The following is a 20,418-nucleotide window of genomic DNA, read 5'->3' on the forward strand; positions in this document are numbered from 1 at the left end:
AATAACTTAGGTTTTCTCTGGAATTAAAACCCGAGCAAAGTCAAGCCGCCAATGCTTTACTTCAAAGTAGCGATGTTCTTGCAGTTTAACCCAGAAGATTTGGGACAAGTTTGATATTTCAACCTTTTGCAGCAATTGAAAGTCGAAAGTCTAACATTGTTTGCCCATTGCAAAGTATCATTATCGATTACTTGATCGCAGAAGCAAGAAGAATGGGGATGCCTGCCGCTTCGATTGTCGGCCAAATTCAAGCTTTTGTTTGGTGTTGGCTCAGCCGAAAAAAGTATGAACATCTTTCAGCTTACGCCACAAATTAAAGCTTTCTGGATATATTGACTTAATTCCGAGTGCTTCGGTACGGCGTTAGCAGCAAACTGCCCGTTTTTTAGGGCAACGTTCTTTAGAAGCGCGATGATTTCCTTTTGATCTGGCACTCTCACGTCTGCTTTGCTACTCGTTCACAACATAACAAATTTCACGCGAGTTGAGTGTTCCAATGAAACCTCATTGTCGATATTGAGAATTGCGTCCTCGTTCTCGGAGACCCAGCTGCAAAATTGAGATCCTTCCGATTTCCTTGCACTGCTTCTTTTTTCCCTGGCCGGACTGTGTCAACTTTTCCACATTTTTTATGTCCAGTAGTTTTGTGGCGTAGGCACTGCAGTCGGCAAGATTCGCTTGACCCTTGGAACGACGTTTGTGACCTCGACCTTTTGGTCAATCGGCTTTTAGTGTGCTCACAATTAAGTAAAATTCTTCACTAAATTTTCTGATTTTCGTGACACTCGGTAGGCATACTCGATCAGAGAAACTATAGTTTTTGTCAGCGAGGATTCCCGTCTTTCGAAGTGTATCTGATAACATTGTGCCTTTCACATGTTTGTTTACGTTTGCTATCGTTTCCGGTTTGCGCTGATTGGCCAAATTCTGACAGCTAGGACAGCAGGGAGCCGCGGGGAGTATTGGGGGCGGCATTCAAATTCCTGAGACATCGTTGCAAGCTCTCTCCTCTTTCCCCCTCCCGCCCCACACCCCCAAGAGAGCTTGCTCGCAGGCTACCTACTTCAGGCCACCTGGGTCAAACCATCAACTTCCGGTATGACATCAAGTTACGTAACGGAGTGCTACCAAAACAAACTTCACGCAACGTTTCTGTGACTTGCTCCCTAACTACATAAGTTTGCTCCTTAACTACATAAGCATTAGCATGACGTACGTATTGCACAAGCCGCTGCAGCCATCGTGGTAGTCACTAATGACTGTGACTTACCACGCACGCGCAAATGAGTTCAGCAAAAAATAAATACCAGTGAAATCGACGTATAGCCGGACGGACAAACTCGCGAAGGCCGTCTGTTTGAGATCAGGTTGTTTGTTTGATATCATTAAATATGCCAGATAAAAATGATTTCTGGTAAAGCTTTAAAAAAAAAAAACGCTCCTAACTCGAAGTTTTACAATTCGATATCAAGTCAGTATTACATGTTGAGCTTGGGATGCCTCTTATCAACCATGCAGAAAGGGCGAGAGAAAGAGGGGAGGGAAATGGGCGGAGGAAGCTCAATCTTGCAGGGGAAAGGCTCCAAATTAAACTCAAAGGGTCGTAGAATGTGGCCTAAATGCAACGGCTTAATAAGCCTGGATGGCTTTTTTTGTTGTCGTAGCTTCACTTCCGCCATATAACCCAAACCTTGAGCCCGCCAAGTGAGTGTGCTGCTAGTCTTTTAACCCGTGAACAAAATCCGTAAACGGTTGTGAGATGAGTCTGTGACCATTGAAATTAAAGGCTCTTTATTAAGCAGTACAAGGCGACTATAGCATCGAGCCTGTGGATAAATTCCCTGCAAATGAATATGGCATTCAAAAAAATGAAAACCCTTTCTGAGCACTGGGGTCCTCTTCAATGGCGCAGTTTGTTTATCTTTTTTATTTTTATTGTTATTATTTCCATCTTGATTACGGGCACTCTTGCTAAAACATTAAAAACTTGCGTTTAGTTATAGCATTTTTGAATATTAAGGAGTTATGTTTGCGACGTCTCCTTGAACGGTTCTCTTCTGCGTTTGGTTACTATAAACCCTCTAGGAAAATAGCCGTTAAATCGAACATTGTATTTTGGTAAACGTTCTGGTTTTTTTTATACAACTGAAACACAAAGCTGCGCACCACCGTGCTGGTAAAATAATCGATCGGGCAATATGCGCAGTTAAAAAAAAGAGAAATGTGTCAATGGTGTTTGTTCTTAACGGACATAACAAAAAATGTGTACACAGGAGGCTTATTTTCTTAAGAAATACGAAAGGTTTCGTTTGGTTATTTCATGAGTGTACGTGTGAACTTGATTAACGGTGTGTCTTATAATTATGCCATGGTTATAATTAAGGACACAAACGGGTTTACATAGCGGAATAGGTGAAAATAAAAGCGTAAATGAAGACCACCTTTGTTCTACGCATAAATAATTCACATAACCAACCGAGTTTTATTTGATGTTTCATAGCTGTTCCCAGCGGCGAGTTTATTTTTTCTACAGGCGAATGTCAGTTTTGAGTCATGTCTCGTTTGAGTTTTATGAAAAAAGATTATTTTTGTTATTTTACAGTATTTGTACACGTTTCATCAGCTGTCCTGTGTTTGAGCTACAATTTTCACGCTGTCAGTCACATATCAGTCACATATCGATGTTCTCTTGACCGGTGGCCAATCACGTTTCAGAATAATCGATCGAGCCGCTTAACAAATCTACTTCGCAGCAAAACCTTCAGTTTCAAAGTTTTTCATGCATATGAATTGCGCTTCGTCCCTAATTTGAGAGGAAACCTGTTTTGGATTTTCTATTGAACTTGAGACGCCTTTGGCTGCAACAGGTAATGACATTGTGTTATGATATAATACACCTTTTAAGTTTCAATTCGTTTTTTTCCCGCATGTATTGACCGCAGACATTTCTCTTATTCAGTTTGTTTTGGTCTCCGTGGACTGAATAATTCATCATCTTGATTTTTATGCGGTAGAGGTTTCCGCAGAGGCGAATACTGGCCAAATCTTAACCTGAAATTTCCTTATCTAGAAATGGAATAATGTAACAAGTTAAAATAGCGTTTTTCGTCAAATGAAACTCTCGGAGGCAGAAGACACCGCGTTGATCTCGCTCGATCGAAAATTTTCAACCTCTTTCACTTTTTTGTACACAGACATCTTGACATACGACACCGGATCAAAATAAACATTTTCACATTTTCAGTCCGTACTCACAGAAGGTTTTCTCCATTACGAGATCTAAAGAAAGTGAAATTTGTTCCCATGGAAGTTTTCCTCAATGGCGATACCAAAAAGTGCCCGAGTAAGAAAGCATTTTTTTAGCCTGATTTTTTTCTTTTGCTCTCGTTTGTCACTTTTTCATCTGTGACTAAAAACATGTGAATCCAGACGGGTTTCAAATTTAATGGATTAATGTAGCCCAAGAGGAAAGTCAGTCCTATTAGACAAATTGAGTTTTGACAGGTTTGTTGTGTTAATCGGTAGAGTACGTGCTTGGAATGGATTATTTTAGTGAATAAATCTCATGTAAAGTGCATCTTTAGCAAAATGCTTAAAACCGACTTTGATGGACGAACAAACCTTATGACTCCAATGGACGCAATTTCGTTAGTGCTTCTAAACTGTTTGCCGATCAAGAATTATTAGATTTGACCAAAAGTTTGCGTTGGCAAAGATGAGTTTTTGCACACCCGGGTTGATACATAACGTTTTCCGGATCGGATAAGCAACAATTCAACAAAACTGAATTGATCATCAATAGATCGGGAAAACAAAACAGTTGAAATGTTGTCTGCTGTGTCCCCATGCGGGTCCTTTTGTTTCGCTTTTGTGTAAGCTAATATAGATTGACCTTTTCAAGGATGCTTCAGCTGAATATAAATTCAAGTTGCAAAAAAATTCAGGAGCCGGAATTTTATTTACCGAATTTACTACTAACCTGTTGTTGATTTTGCGAAAATGCCAGCCGACCTTTTTTTTTTTTTGCATTTCTAACGACGTATCTGCTCCCGGCCTAAAACGAAAGAAATTAGTTTTCCAGTGTTAAGACTTCTCGGGATGACATTTTGCTGAAGATAACTTCAGATTTTCTTTAGGGCTTAATCCGGATTTCTGAGGCGATTTAGGTCACCCAAACAAGTATCGACCAAAATAAAGCCGGTTGCATGGGTTCCGGTGATATATGCCACATCTAAATGATTGTTTGCATCAAGCAAAGGCAGCTGATAACCAGCTCAATTCTGATCAACTGAAGAAAGCGGAGGCAGCGTGGTCGAGTGGTTAGGGTTTCGAACTTGAAATCCGGAGGTCCCGGGTTTAAGTCCCGCTCTGACCACTATCTGTATTTGTTTCTCTGTAGCCCCAGGCGAGATCAACTCCTCAGCTTCAACTTGTCCGCCTCCTACCAGCTAGGATTCTTAATCATGTTATGCTGTATTTGAAATAGTTGTTTTTTCCCGTTTGTTTCATTATCCTTGAAAATCCCCTTTCGGGGAAAGGCCCAGCCACAACTGAGAAGACAGACACAGTTCTGCTGTTCCCTGAGATCTTTCGCCGTGAACTCGACCGTTTTTTTTAAGTCCTCAATTTTTGTCCAATACTCTCTTGTATCAAAGGGACGTGCCACATCGATAATGAGCACACTCGTTCTCTCTTCTCCAATAACAGCTGAATCTCAGGTCTGTTGTTAGCTCAATGCAACCCATCCAGCCTTGTCATGCCTACAGTTTTTGTATCTAATCTTATGCTAACATCTTGCATTCAGCTCTTACATGGCTGACGGTTTCTCCATTTCTCCACGCAGTAGACACATTGGTGAAACATGTTGTCCATCAATCAGTGGCTAACTCTTGTTGTTGTTATTGTTGTTGTTGTCCTCCTCCTCCTCCTCCTCCTCCTTCTCCTCCTCCTCCTCCTCTTAAACTTCTTCTTCTTCTTCTTCTTCTTCTTCTTCTTCTTCTTCTTCTTCTTCTTCTTTTACTTCCTCTTCAGTTCTTCTTCCCTTTAATATTCATTACTACTTCAATTAGGAGGTCACGTTCGACTTTCAACACTTACACTAATGTTTTTAAACGATTAATACCTGTTTGCTGCACGGTAGCTGATCTGAATCTAAAAATAACTCAGGAAGATATCCGACGTCTGTAACAGATGATCGAACTCTCCCACGTTTATCTTCTCTCATTGGTTAGTCGAGAATATACCTGCTACGTGCGGATATCTAATGCTTCCTTTCGGCGAATATTATAATTTTTGTAAAGGAAATGTAAAAGAATTGAAATCTCTTTCCTTTATCAACTCTTGCTTTTTAGTTAGCCATGGAGTTCCAAATGAACTATGCTAAACACTGGTCACTATTTGCCTTTCGTTTTTGGACTTGTTAGCCCTAATATTTTCTTGGAAATATTCACTTAGTCAAAGTACAAATTGGCAGCCTAGAACTGTGTGATTTAATTGACAACCGAGGAACTTTTGGATAAAACTTGCTGGTCTACAAGACATGTAAAAAACACATAGTTCGACAATTCTTTATGCATGGTCTAATTTACAAGGCACATTTTACTGCCATTTATTATTATTATGAGCAGTAAAGCTATCTGTATGCACAGTATAAGAAAGCACCACAGGGAGCGTAGCGTAACCTGTGAGCCAAGCGAAACTTAAAATAGCACGTGAATAAATCAATAAAATATATATACATATATAAAAAATATAAAATGCATAAAAATATATAAAAGTCATAGTCTAAAAATATAAAATATATAAAAAATATATAAAAGTCATAGTCTCTATAAAAATGTATAAAAGTCATAGCTGGTCTATTCATGGCTGGTTTATCAATCTTGGTATAATAAAACATTATCATGTTACTACTTTGAAAGTTCTTGCAATGTTCAGCGTCACCGATAAAACCGCCTTCTGCATTCTCTCTAGGACTTGAGTAGTCTTTCGCCCAACCAGTGATCGCACACTAATCTCTGTCTCTTTCGACCAGCCGCCAAGCACATCCATGATAATATTATACTGGTGCATCTCGTATCCTTTATATTGTTCCTTCAGTTCCCACTTCAAGGGACCATACTTCATGGTTTTCTCCTTGCTCTTCTTCTCTCGATTACTAATCCATGGACAACTCATCTCTATGGTCATGACTTTCTTGCTCTCATGATTCATGCACAACCCTCGCATCGACCCGGTTGGCTCGCACCTCCTGATGATCTGCATACACAGGTACATCCCACCACGCTTCTACTTGTTCTGACTTGTACACCGGCTTTGGCATCACTGGCGAGTACCATGGTGGTACTTCCTCAAGAAGATCTTGGTCACGTAGGAGCTCGTAGAACAGGACTTTTAAAGCCATGTTATGTCTGAGCAAATACTTGTTCTGAGCTAGTGCAGAACACCCGGCCAGAAAGTGCGGGAAAATTTCTTGGGAATGATCACATAGCCTACACTTCACATCCCCGGGACAACTCGTGTGTTTCTTCTTACCAGAGTATAGCTTTGTGGGCAAAAGTTGCTCGTACAGTTCAAATACACCGACAATAGCGTCCGAGTGGTCAGCCAACTGAAACACTCATTCTTGCACAGCTGTAAATCAGACTTCCTCTCAGTCAGCAACTTTCCCTGCCATTCTAGTCCACTGCACGTACTTCCTTCTCGAACTTCTTCTCCACACATTCTTTCAATACTTCCTTGACACGGTACGATGGGATGGTTCCCCGTTGCTCATAGCACATACAGGATCTGGGTGATTAAGGTGTAAGTTGACGCCCAGATCCTCCGAAAACTTTGCAGCATCTTTAACTAACGAACTATGCCCCAGTAACTCAGCTCTCTCCTCGAACTCCGTCACCATTTCCATAGCCGGATCTTTGTTCTCATACAATCTAACCGCTGCTTTGATCTTGGTCACTTTATACTCCGTTTCTACCGCACGTAAACCTCTCCCACCCTTTTCTCTTGGGAGGTACAACAGGGACGTAGAACCACCAGGGTGTTTCCCGCCTTTCTCCACAATAATCTTGCGCTCTTCCCTGTCTATGGTCTTCAAATCTGTAACTGGCCAGTGCTGAGTCCACATCAGGTAACCCAACACAGGCAGGGCAAATTGATTAGATGCCACAACCCGATTATAGTCTGAGAGGGGGACTGGACCAGATGACTGACAATCGGCGCAGATATTCTCTTGCTGCCAACTCAAGTGCCATCTTCTCTTCCTGAACTAAGGTTTCAAGAACACCCAGAAACTTGTACGTTCTGCCTTCCTCAAGAGTTGGTAGCCTTTCTCCAGCTAGATCTCTTCCGGAACTCTCCTGGAGTGGACCCCTCTCCTTATATGCACAACTGCACATTTCCTTGGGTTCCATTGAAGTCCGATGTCTTCCATAGCAGCTTTTGTCGACTCCAGAACACGGTTCAGCTTACTTTCGGACGCAGAAAATACCTTGAGATCATCAATGTACAACAAATCAGTTACTCTGGCGCTGATCAGTTTCGATAGCTTGTATCCCTCGGAGGCGCTAATCTTCCAGGCAACGGGGTTCAGACAGATCGTAAACAGCCTTGGGCAGAGCGCATCTCCCTGTGGTAAACCCTTCTTAAACACAATCGGCTCAGAGACTTCCTGCCCATGCGCCGTGTTAACCACGATTCTCGTATTCCAGCTCTTACTCAACTTACAGATCACCTCACACAACCACTTTGGAAACCTATGCAGTACCATCATCTCACCTAACCACTCATGATCTACCGAGTCTTATGCCTTCTTCACATCAACCCATGCCATACTCAAAATTACGCCTTCTTCTCTGACAATCCAATGTCACCACCCTATCAATCAATAGGTTATCTACCTATCAATCAATAGGTTATTATTATTATTATTATTATTATTATTATTATTATTATTATTATTATTATTATTATCATGATCATTAACGTTATCGCTATCGTTATCATTATCATTATTATGTGTACAAAAGACTAGCCGGAGGAAAAAAAAACCCTACTAATTGGGGACACCAAAGAAAATAAATGAATTAAAAAAACAAAATAAAAAATATAAGTCAAAGATTATGTACATGAAAGTTATATACATGCATGAATTAAAATAATGGATAATCAAGTAAGATATAACTATAAATATATAATGATTAAAATTCACAAAGGCAGCAATTGCAACGTTCTTTTTTAAAAAATCTACCCAGGTCCTGTTTATGGATTTTTACCAGTGACACTTGACTCCCTAGCCACAGAACCAAAACGAAATATTTTTGCTGGTACTTTGAGAGGCGATGGCCTAAAATCGAACACAGACTTGAAGATTTGATTCATATCTGTGACTTGATTTGTGTTCGATGCCACCGAAACCTAACATACAAATTATAGCTCTAGCGAGGCTGACATAATAAGATCAAAATTTTAATTGATTTTATTTCCAGATTTTTCCATCTGTGTCTTAAACCGATTTCGACAAACCTGCGTGGTATTCATTCAGTTTTCAGTTTTTCAGTTTCAGTTTATTTACAATTATTCTTGCACATCGTTACAAGATAAATATAATTAAAATATCAAAGATAAATAAATAACAAAAGAGCCGAAATTGACATATGGCGAGGATGCCCATTGGGTCTTATACCAGCTACAGGCTCCTCAAGAAAAAATTACAACTTTGAAAGCGGGATTTTAGGCGTAGCTTATTTCATTTATCAATACCTTTAGGTTAAAAAGCAAGTACACAATCAAACACACACGGGCAGCAAAACATAAAACAGAACGTTCAAAACAGGAGTAGTCCATTTAGGAGAAATGATCTTAATTTAGATTTAAACAGAGAAAAACTCTCAGAATTCTGAATCATTCTCATTCATTACGTCGTATTTGAGAAACTGGCCAATTAATGAGTTAAGGCTGGTTTCCATATGATCGCGGATCGCAGATCGCAGATCGCAATAAGGCCTGCGATCGTGTGCGATCATATGGAAACTACTTCTGCGATCGTCTGCGATCCTGCGATCGCGATCGCAGACGATCGCAGAAGATAGAACCATGTTCTATCTAAAGGCTGGTTTCCATATGATCGCAGACGATGGCAGACCTTATTGCGATCTGCGATCTGCGATCCGCGATCATATGGAAACCAGCCTTTAAGCGCACATAAGTGGTGAAGGCCTAAGTGTCAGACATTGTCATCTATAATTTGAATTGCATTCAACGCGACTGCGATTGAAATCAACGTACACGTGAATTATAATTAAAAAATGACTGGCATTCGATGAAAATTTATTTCAAAATTTTATTTGTATTTATATATTTTTCCTTTCAAGTTTCAAAAGATCGTCGTTAAATGCATTCTTTGAAGGAGCAGTCAATGAAATTAAGAAAGGCTGCGTCTCGATCGAGAAGGCGCGTTTCTTTTCAACGGCGGTTTCTTTTCAATTTATTTCAATAACCTCGTTTAACAAAAGTTTGTATTCAAATAGAATGTTTTAATTGGACTAACTGGTAGAACAATATTTACTACATTAAAATTGCATGCACATACTTCTCTCGGATGTTTTTTCTAGCATGTTTTTCGAACGGGAAGCTAAGGTACTCTGCTAGGAACTAACAAGCAACGAAAAAAACAAAACATCCAACCATCGCTGGTGAAAAACGAAAAAAAGAGGTATTTATTCGTGCTTTCCATGTTAAGATCAAAATTATACATTTGCATTTTAATCCAATGGACAAAGACTATCAGTGAATAATTTTCGCCTTCACAACAAACAAACAGCGCTCACCGAGAAAATTAATTTTGGTATCGCGACCGGTTCATGGTTCCGTAATTTGTGATAATTGCAACGTAGGTCGGAAATAAGCTGTGAGATAAGCGGGATGTTTTTTTATCTCGTTAGGCGTTCTTACATTAGAGTAACTTAACATGCTAATGAAAGTCCTTTTGTCCCGCTATGGCCTTTATGAAAGATGAAAGCCCTTTTAATCCGAAGTATTGGATAAAAAATGAATATATTAAAAAAAGATAGATGAAACACAGATTCGCTCGACGCGGCAACGAGTTTGGCTTCTCGGTGAGTTTGTCACTGGTTTTCTGTATACGAAGTCCGCATGAATTTTTTTCTTTTTTCAACTATTATCAGAAGAAGCAAATGTAGTATTTCTCAGAAAGAAATACCTGAGCCTAAATTTTGTTTTGTAACAGCGTGTTGTTTGTCTTCCAGGTGGATTCGCTAGTTATACACTCCCAAGGAAATTTTGACAGATCAGCGGAAAACGATGTTGCGCGTCTTCCCTCTTGTGATTTTTGCTATTTTGTCGTCAACGAAAGCAAGAAACTGTTCCATTCGAGAGTACTTGATTCCAAAGAATTCAAGCACAGTGTAGGTATCTTTGCATCAATTGTCGCCGTGTGATGATCTGTAAATGAATAAACGTTTATTCAGTGTTAGGGTATTAAGGGTTTAAAGGCCAAATCAGTTTGCTATTTATGTTAACGGATGTAATACATATTTGTTTGAAGTTGTTCCTGTTATTGGCAAACAGATTAGTTATGTTGTTTGTATGTTTTACTGAGGCCACTCGGGGGTGACTAATCTCATCATCGATTGTTTGCGTTTATGCTATGTCCAAGGTAATCTAATCATTGCTTGTCGCTGGGAAACTCAAAATATCTTCTGATATGAAGTCGTATCACGCCACAGTTTGTAACGCGCCGTATAACACAGTGATATAGGCCATGACTTATTAAGGCTCTGTTTACATAGAGGGACGAAGATTGTTTGGTGTATATGCCGAAATTTCGATCAGGGTGGTTACCAAGTGGAGAAGGAAAAGAAGAAAAATTGTCGACCTATCTCTCAGCTAGGAAGATCCTATCGCTAGGAAGATCCTAGTGCTAGGGCCAAGTACAACCTTTTGCATGTAAACTGAATACAGGAAACGTATGGCGCTACCCGGGATGATCCGCCTCCGAGGTTCTTCCTAGTGCTAGGATCTTCCCTTCCCTATGTAAACAGCCCCTTAAAATTGTTATAGTAGCTTGTGTAATCACCGCTTTTCCCCGCTTTTTACTGAGAATCTAATTCGATTCCGTTTATCGATGAGGAGCAATAACACGTATGTCTTCCTTATATTAAGTTATATTTGTCACTTTTAACTTGCCTTGACTTCCAAGCAATCTTGTATCGAACAAAACTAATTCTCTCATGGATTCAAACCTAATTTGATTCCAGCTTTTACTGACCCAAAAGCAATACTTTCCTGTGGTGCTGTTTAGCGATATGCTGTACAAGATGGCTATAACTAAGAAATTCTCCATCGCGACCAATCATATGAAAGCTACTGAGAACTTAAACTAATTAATTACTATTTGGCGTTTTTTAATTTTTAGTTTTTATACGAGTTATTGCAATTAAGCGTATGTAAAATTAGTTTTAATTGAATTATAATTTGACATAATCTTTGCTTATTTTGGTTTTGCAGTAACTTGGTCAACAGGAGCTGCACCTCATGTTGGTCAGAGCCGTGCAATGAAACAAAAAACATCACCGAGCTGTAAGACAACTTTGAGAACTTCTATTAGAAAAAAAAAGCGTTTGAAACATTTAAACGACTATTCAGAAAAAGAAAAGAAGAGAAAAAATACAAACTTAAACATACCAGTCAATAGAGGTGGTGATGCGAGGATGGTTTGGAAAACATGGCTTCCAATGAAATTATAATTCTTTTTCATACATTTAAATTAGCCCAACTAACATTTTTGGAGACTAAAGATGTTTCAATTTATCAACTGAAAAATGCGGTTAGTAAGCTTAATTGAAATAAATACAAAATAAGGTTTTTTACATTGATTTGTTCTAAATCACCACAACTTTAGTTTCTCCTTCAGTGTGTCTAGCCAGTGATTTACTGTGGCCAAATGAAGGCGTATAACTCGCACTTTCAAAGTTTTTTGTATTGAATTTTTTCGCCAGCATTGTTGAGTGCAAGGCAAAGTTTTATTTATTATTTTGTTTTGCTCTCTTGATGATAGGCAGCTTTCCCACAACAAAATAGAAGTTATGTCGCCCAGCATGTTTGCTTGTCTAGGGAAATTAAAGAAATTGTAAGTAACGGGAAAGTGTTATGTTTCTACACAATAAAGACAACAACAACAACTTGACAAGATATGCTGCTGCTGATTTTTGGAACAAAATACCTCTAAACATCAACAATGCAGCATATCTTCAAAGCTTTAGAAAATAGCTAAAAGAATACCTGCTAACATCCGAAGCCTGAGAGTGACTTCCTGACTTCCTACATAGTTGTTTTTTTTATCATTACTTATTTATTTGTTTATTCATTTATCTTTGCCAATATAACCTTTGTTTGTTTGTTTAACTGTGTTATCAACGTAGACGCTCTTTGGGTTCGTCACGCATTCCTCCCCCCACGATCGTGAGAGAGGAATGCGTGACGATCCCAAAGAGCGTAGGAGGCTAAAATTGTATCAGATTAGCAGGGATATCGACTTGAAATAAATTCAAAACACAATAGACTTGACAGCAGAATTGCGTAACAGAAATTGGCGATTAAAAACAAAAAAAAGATCTATAGTAAATAACCTACTTTAGGTCACGTTCCCTTAACCCGAACACAGTTGTGTGCTCAGTGACCAGGCGTTTGAATAGAAGCGAGGCTGGGTTTAAATTTGTTTAGATACAAACCTCGATGCTTTTCACATGATAAGTCATGTTGTTCTAATGTAACTAGTTTTCATGTCATTTTCAATTTGGTTTGGCAATTTAAGTCTCATTATTTTCTTTTAAGGTATCTTGACCACAATAAGATCAAAACCATTCGCCAAGGAACATTTTCGAATCTGTCTTCCTTGGAAGAACTGTAAGTATGTTAACGTTTATTTATTTATATTTTTATTTTATTTAAACAAATATTTATATAGGAACTTTCCAGTTCAGCATAGGCTGGATTAAATGAGTTTACCCGATTGCTTTGGCAAATAGCTACTATAAACATTACTACCTACCCTGGATGGAACAGAAGTACATTGCTAGATCAACCCCAGCTGTATGGAAAAGAAGGTTTCCCTTACACGCCTGGCCCTTGTTGTTCAAAGAGCAGATAACTTTATCGAGTGGATAAGTCGCAATCCAGCGGAAGCGGAACTCGGGAAGTGGCCTCGAACCACCAACCATTGGATGTGATGTCCAACGCGCCGCTCACGATTACACAACCGCGCCTGCTTTTCTTGGTAACCTGTCCTAAACTGGACACCAGGCAACACATTAAAATGGACGTTATCTTTCCATCACAGGGATCTGGGGGAGAACAGGCTCGTAGAGGTTACGCCATGGTACTTCAAAGGACTACGTTCACTGACTCATTTGTAAGTAATGATTTGACTAGTGCACAGGAACGCAATATTATTTACTAAAAAGGCGCCTCGGATGACAGACAGCTATTATATCCCGAAACAAGCTCTTCTCGTACTATAGGAGAAAATACTATTAAATACGCGCCCTACAAGGATAAGCGCCGCAGTTCAGTATCAGCAACTACGCTCGATGGGTATTCGAGTAAGCACAAGACTTTCGATTCACTGTAGGGAAAGATGTTTGTTTTAACAGTAGAAATTTGAACACTGCGTAACTCTAATTAAACGTCGGCTAGTTGAGTTTTCAGTATTTCGGGCTTCAAAGATATTCCATCCATTGACCAATGCGATAAACTTGATCAACCTGCCTCGTAGCGGCCCGTTAGAGCCTGATTTTTTCCAAGCTTTCTTTTCGCAGTAGCGCAGATAATTGACATGTTCTCTCGTTTATCGAGTGTTCATCTGCATTTCAATTGTTTTTTTCGTTTTACATATTTCACTTCCAAATGCAATAATTGTTCATTTCACTCTTCACAAATCTCGACGATCTCAACTTTGAATTTATTGGCGCTATTAGGCATCATAGCAAGCCATGTCTGGCTTGCTATAATGCTGAAAATTGCCTGGTCACACGCGTTTTCCTGCGCTTGATCCCGATTACATTTCATTCTTAAAGCTAAAGATATTGAATACATTTCAAGTAGAAACTTTATACACTCAGCTTGTTGAAACTTTGGAATTGAAACTGGATCAAGCAAATCATCGTACAATATACAGTAAACTCTCGTTATAGTGGACACCCTCGGGACGTCGTTTAGTGTCCGTAATAGCGAGAGTCCGTAATAGCGGTGTGGGGATCAACAGAGGTGGTGGCCTGGGGCTTGAGATTCCAGTTATTTATGCAGTTACGTGGCGACCCAAATATCTTGTAAGACTTGACAAGCTTATCAACAGTAGCGAATCCGCTGAGCAGTCACTGGGAATAGAGGTGAGGGCTTCGTCTCTCCTAAAGAGTCTGGAAGAAAAAGGCATAAGCTGAAAGGAAAACAACGCAGAGTCTGTTGTACAGCCACTAAAGAGATTGGTGCGAAAATAAACATTCCAGAAATCTTTTGAAGTATGTTTTGACAAATGACGAACATCAGACTGCAATTTATGTTACATGCGAAGTTCATGGTGTCCAGTTTATCGAGAGCCAAAACAATAAAATTGTTATGTTTGTACCACGAAAGTGTCCGTAATTCCGTAATAGCGAGAGTACGTAATAGTGGGCGTCAACTTTAGTCAAACCCCTATAGCTTTCGCCGTAGATCTAGATTTTGTCCGTAATAGTGGGGTGTCCGCAAGGCGAGAGTTGACTGCATATTTTTTTGTTGTCTCTAAGGACATTGAAGGACAATAGCCTCAAAACGATCGCTCATGGTGCATTGGATGGTCTCAATCTGCTTGATTTGTAAGTACACAGAGACTAGCTGTTTGCTTAAACAAACTCGGCTGGACCTAACCGGTTTCTGTAGCATGAAGCAACTAGGAGTATTGCCTACTTCCCCTGGATGGGATGCTAGTCCATCACAGGGTTACCCCCAGCAGTGCGTCGCCGGTACCCATTTAAACACCTGGGTGAAGAGAAACAATGTGGAGCAAAGTTTCTTGTCTAAGGAAACAACGCAGCAATGAAGAGACTAACCTACCCAGTGAATTTAAAATGCCTGGCTCTTAATGCTAATATAAACAGAAGAGACAGTAAGCCAATCAGATTATAGCTACCTGTCTCATTGTAGCTACTATTATACTGAGCAAATTAAACAAGTAAGCTTCTCTGTGCACGTTGCCATGAACGATGGTTTCAAATTCTCGTTCGCTTCGTACAATAATTATTGTCATTATCTTTCATTTTTTGTCTCATAGGCAACTGGATAATAACAGGCTTGAAGAGCTTCCTGTCTTCTTGAAACCAACAACCATAACACAACTGTACGTATAAACAAGATTGCTGTACTGAGTTGAAGACTGTTATTCATTCGTTTATTTTGCTCAAAGCGATATTGCATGCAGTAAGTGATGGAATATGCTATTATAATTGCTTGCGAAACGGTGCTTCCTAATATACTAGTAAGTTTTCGCCTATTATCATATGCGTGAAAAGCAGATCTTATCAAGGGCTACTGAAATCCAAAAAACAAAATTGGGGGTGACCACACATTTTTCAGAGATTTTTTGAAGTCAGAATAATTCGAAAAAGCTTTACCGGTGTGTTTTTAAACAAGGTAAGAGCAAGTCTCAATACAAAAGAGTTAGCTAACGTTACGCGTATTAATCATTTTCAGGGAAATATCGGGCAATCCAATCAAGAGGCTTGACGCGGAAACTTTGAAAAAGTACCCGGAGCTTGAAATGCTGTAAGTAGTTTAGAATAAATTGTATTTCAAACGCAGTTAACAGTATCAATTATCCATTAATCTGACCTACGGGAAAAAAGGCAAGCAAAGAAACACAGCAAGAAAAACAACAACAACAACAACATCAACAAAAACAATTTGAGTTGCTTCTCACTAGTTGACAAAATGGCGTGAATTTTGCTAACCAATGACAGCGCAGTAAAGAGAAAGCAAGGCACACTCAATTGAAAACCGCTTTAATCCGACGTTTTTTTCCGACCGGATTGAAGAAAACTGCCGAAAATGTAGTCCAGATTCTCAACCAAAATCCCTGAAAACCATTGTTTCATTTGCTTTCCAAATCAAGATTAACGGGAATTAAGTATCTTTGTGCTGAGATTCAGTTGGTCTGGTAGGGGGTTTACAAATCTCATTTCCTCGCAGCCCAAATTTTGTTCAAGGACCAGCTTCCAGTCAATATTTGCTCCCATACCAGCTTCCAGCCCACATTTTGCCTCCGAACCCATACCCAGTGCTAAAATTTAATGACCAATTCCGATTCGCTGTGCTTCACATCCCATTATCCCAGATACCAATTCCTATTTCACCCCTTCAGCAACCTGTATATTGACACTAGTAGAACAACGTAATAGTGCGGGTCTGTTGAGGACAGCTGGTGAATATACTTTCCATTCCATTAGGCTCCTGCTAAAGACAAGCATCAAAGAATTACCGGACATGGTGTTCGTAAATAACACGAAACTCCGACGACTGTAAGTCAGTAGCCGAAGTATGAATTTTCGTAACAGAATTATGTACAATTTTAATCTTAGAATTTATACTGAAGAAAGAGAGAACACCAATTTACCTACCCAAACACCTAAGGAGGATCAGCAAATTTGTCACACGCATAATCACCTTTTCAATGTCTCTTATTAGTGAAGGTGGATTACAGCTCTGTGCTAAATGAATACGAATATATGAAACATAATAACTGCGAGGATCTTTCTTCTATTTGGTTCTGTGCTAAGACTTAGGGTTGAAGCGAGGCTGCAGCTCACTCTGTTTTGATACAGACCTCAATACTTTTCAAATGTAAATGCAAACTTGTTAGCATAGGAACAACATGCGAGGTTTGTATCAAAACAAAAACGAACTTTAGCCTCGCTCACACTCATAGATCACAACTATAAATGGGTTGTCATTTCATTAAATTACATTGTTTTAATTTTCTGTTCATAGGTCATTGGACAACAGCGAGCTGGAGAAAATACAACCGAAGGCTTTTGAAGGAACAGAGCTTCGCACTCTGTGAGTATAAAACACGATTCATTACTGTGCATTAAATATCAATGGGACAACTTGGCCCAAAGTGAGCGTCGCTCGACTTGGTGAAGTATATGCGGTTACTGAGCTAACCAAAATGGCGATGATAATTAACCAACGTAAAAGCCCATATACTGAAAACTGTGCGCCTTCCTTGCAATTTTCAAATTTTACCGCGTACCTTAAGTGAAATTGTTGTGCAAAACAATTTTGAAGTAGAATGGCGAAGTGGGCATTAATGTATACTGCGGCTTGCGCTGTGCACAGTTACATGCTATCCGATCCTCAAGCTCCGACCCGCACTATAAAAGGAAAATTGCCCTGGCCAAAAACCGCCAGTCATTTCATTGTGGATACTGAGCTGTGAACATCACAGAATACATTTAAAATTCGCATGCGTATTTACCTCGTGAATAAAGCTAGAGATTTGCTAATTTGTTTTTGCGGCTCAATTCAATTCCCGTTTATAGCGCGACAGCCTAACTGTTGAAAACAAATAATTCAATGACGCTGATTTACGCTTCTTTTAGGGACCTTGGATGGACAAAAATATCCTTTCTACCGGGCGAAAACTTGGAGCGCCTCGAAAAGTTCTTCATTAAAGGAGCAAAAGACTTATGGGAAATACCAATTGTCTCGTTCAAACGCCTCAAGCTAGCTACTGTGGAATATCCGTTTCATTGCTGTCTCATAAACTCCGAGCGGTCTGATACGGGGGAAGTGGGCACACTGGCGCCCAATCTGCAAAACACACAAGGGCCTACCGTCAAAATCTGCACAAAGCCGAACGCTAGTGTTGTTACGACTACCAGCAGCACGCCACTAACCACAACAAGAGGCCCTGCTCGTCCCGAGGTGAACAAGAGCAATGGTGTACGTAACATGCTGACACTGCCTCCCGATTCTTGCGTAAATCTCGAGAAGGAACTCGTTACCCGTCCGACAAACCCGACTGGGAAACTCGTGAACTGCACACCGGAGGAGGACGAGTTCAACCCATGCGATAATCTCTTGGGTTCTCACGCGCTGCGCGTGTGTTCGTGGATTGTTCTCGTGTTCGCTCTGCTAGGAAACTCCATCAAGCTTTTGGTTCTTCTCTTAAGCAAGCGCAAGACCTCCATTACCAAGATTCTGATGTGCAACTTGGCGTTCGCAAACTTCTGCATGGGCGCGTTTCTGTGCATGCTCGCAAGTGCCGATCTTTACTCGCTGGGTGAGTATCAGAACTTTGCCGTCCGATGGCAGTACCGCGCCGGCTGCAAAGTGGCTGGATTCGTGTCCATTTTCTCCACGGAGTTAGCTGTCTTTGTGCTGACGGTGATCACAGTTGAGCGTTATTTCACCATAGTACACCCATTGAAGCCCAACAAACATCTGAGTATCAAACAGATCATTGTACTCATGGTGGTCGGTTGGCTGTTCGCGTTAACCATGGCGACCCTTCCGCTACTCCCAATCAACGTCAGCAGTTACGAGAAAGTTGCGATCTGTCTTCCATTTGAAGTGGAAAGCGTCGTGTCCAAGGTCTATGTGACCTTCTTACTGGCAACCAACGGCCTGGCATTTTTGTTCGTGCTTTACTGTTACGGTAGAATGTACTGCAGTCTCGGTGGCTCTGGGTCCAGATACAGCGTCAACCGCTTGGAAAGCAGAGTAGCCAAGCGAATGGCGATGTTGGTAATCACGAACTTCGTGTGTTGGTTTCCAATCGCGCTCGTTAGCCTCATAGCGATATACGGCACAGCACTGATCGGAGTACCAGCCGCTAAGTTCTTCATGGTCTTTGTGTATCCCATTAATTCCTTTACGAATCCTTATCTCTACGCTATAGGCACCAAACACTTTCAGCTTGATGCTCTGGAAATCATAAGCCGCCTCGGGATCTGTAACTCGGCTATTAAAAACCTCAGCAACAGACTGCGGGATGAACTCGAGAATATGCCGAACTCTTCCCGAGGGTTCACCGAAAGTAAAATCAGCCTGAGCTCAATGCGATCTCCGCACCAGACCCCTATGGTGTCACCACGAGACAGTAATCATTTCTGGGGCAAGCGCGGCGACAGCTGGCATAGTTATAAAAGTAACAATGGAAGCTTGCGAAGCAATAATAACGGTCAACAAACAGGATCATCAAAGAACAGTCCTGCGTGTTCACCGTGTAGTTTCTTGTCTATTCCTTCGATTCACAGAAAGAATTACGAACTGAGAAAACAAGGGGAAGAATTTGATTCAAAAAATAGCTTGAGCCAACAAAACAACCCCAATGGAATTGTTCGCTCTTCGTCGAATACCTCTGAACAGCTTGACAAGATTTTAGCTAGGCGCGTGTCCGCAAGAGAGATTGTTCTTGAAGGAAACATTTTCTCTTGGGACAGAAAGCGCAGTCGAGGCGGTACAATCCATGACAGTGACGAAAACTTGCCGCTGGAGCCAGAGGATACTGACTCTGCAAAAAATAGAACGGAGGGAGGAATGCGAGAACAAGAAGACAGTCCTATATTACGAGTGCCAACTGTTATGGTGACAAGCTGTTGAATTCCTGGGCCGGGTTCTTCGAAAGCCTATTAACGCTAATCCACGATTAAAAGTTAACCAAGGTTTTCAACTCGCTCATTAAAGATTATTTTAAAGGCTCATTTTAATCTAATGGTAAAGAAAAGTCTTAGGCAAAACTGCGGGACAAACATCTTTTGGTTGAATCCTTACGGATTAGTAAATATACTGATCAAATATAATCAAAGCTTACGTTAACCCAGGATTAGCTTAATCGGGCTTCGAACAACTAGGCCCACTAGATTATGTACATGGACCTTCTCACACAATGCCAGTGCGCATGCTCAATAGTGTTAAAATCCAGAAATCGTTAAATTTCAAAATGGCGGAGAGCATCGAGCCCTCACACAAAGGTGTGAATCAATATTTTCCAATTTATCGGCGGTAAATATTGTAGAGATACTAAAGCTTCGTTGGAATTGAAAGTGAATTTTTCCGAAGATTATGTCGCAGGCACTACTGGTGGCCGGATGCGTAACCGCGCGAGTTGTGACTCGGTTCAATGTGAACGTAGCTATGTCCCCAACCGCAAGCAAACTTCTCACTGCGTCTTTTCCATCTACTAGGCCCGCGTTTTGATACAACCAAACTCTGATGTAATTACGTGTAATATACGAGTTAAGAACAGTTTTATCCATACAAAACAGAATTAAATAGAGAAAACATACCGCGTTGTTGAGTAACTGATTTACGTACGAGAGAGGATTGTTCACACTAGAAATTGGCAACTGAAACAGATCGAAT

At 40.4% G+C, this 20,418-nt stretch overlaps 1 protein-coding gene and 1 pseudogene across 4 annotated transcripts in view; one reads left to right on the plus strand and one right to left on the minus strand.

Annotated features, from left to right (window-relative positions):
- The window catches only part of LOC146480948 (follicle-stimulating hormone receptor-like), a 36,627-nt gene extending 16,499 nt beyond the window's left edge, over positions 1-20,128 (plus strand). For 3 of the 4 annotated variants that reach the window (XM_085108670.1, XM_085108672.1, XM_085108671.1), the window contains 11 exons: positions 10,266-10,424; positions 11,527-11,598; positions 12,077-12,148; positions 12,853-12,924; positions 13,358-13,429; positions 14,802-14,870; positions 15,326-15,391; positions 15,745-15,816; positions 16,497-16,568; positions 17,038-17,106; positions 17,652-20,128. In XM_085108670.1, coding sequence (XP_084964796.1) covers positions 10,321-10,424; positions 11,527-11,598; positions 12,077-12,148; positions 12,853-12,924; positions 13,358-13,429; positions 14,802-14,870; positions 15,326-15,391; positions 15,745-15,816; positions 16,497-16,568; positions 17,038-17,106; positions 17,652-19,656 — 2,745 coding nt within the window. In that variant the 5' untranslated portion in view covers positions 10,266-10,320 and the 3' untranslated portion in view covers positions 19,657-20,128. Of the gene's footprint in view, positions 1-1,968; positions 2,868-10,265; positions 10,425-11,526; positions 11,599-12,076; positions 12,149-12,852; positions 12,925-13,357; positions 13,430-14,801; positions 14,871-15,325; positions 15,392-15,744; positions 15,817-16,496; positions 16,569-17,037; positions 17,107-17,651 lie in introns of those variants that run through there. The other variant, XM_085108669.1, reaches the window with a different exon arrangement.
- On the minus strand, positions 2,891-7,833 carry LOC146480949 (uncharacterized; annotated as a pseudogene).
- Positions 20,129-20,418: the final 290 nt, after the last annotated feature.

The sequence above is a fragment of the Pavona decussata genome, unplaced genomic scaffold (assembly GCF_977016875.1).
Source record: "Pavona decussata unplaced genomic scaffold, jaPavDecu1.1 SCAFFOLD_51, whole genome shotgun sequence".
Classification (NCBI taxonomy): Eukaryota; Metazoa; Cnidaria; class Anthozoa; order Scleractinia; family Agariciidae; genus Pavona; species Pavona decussata.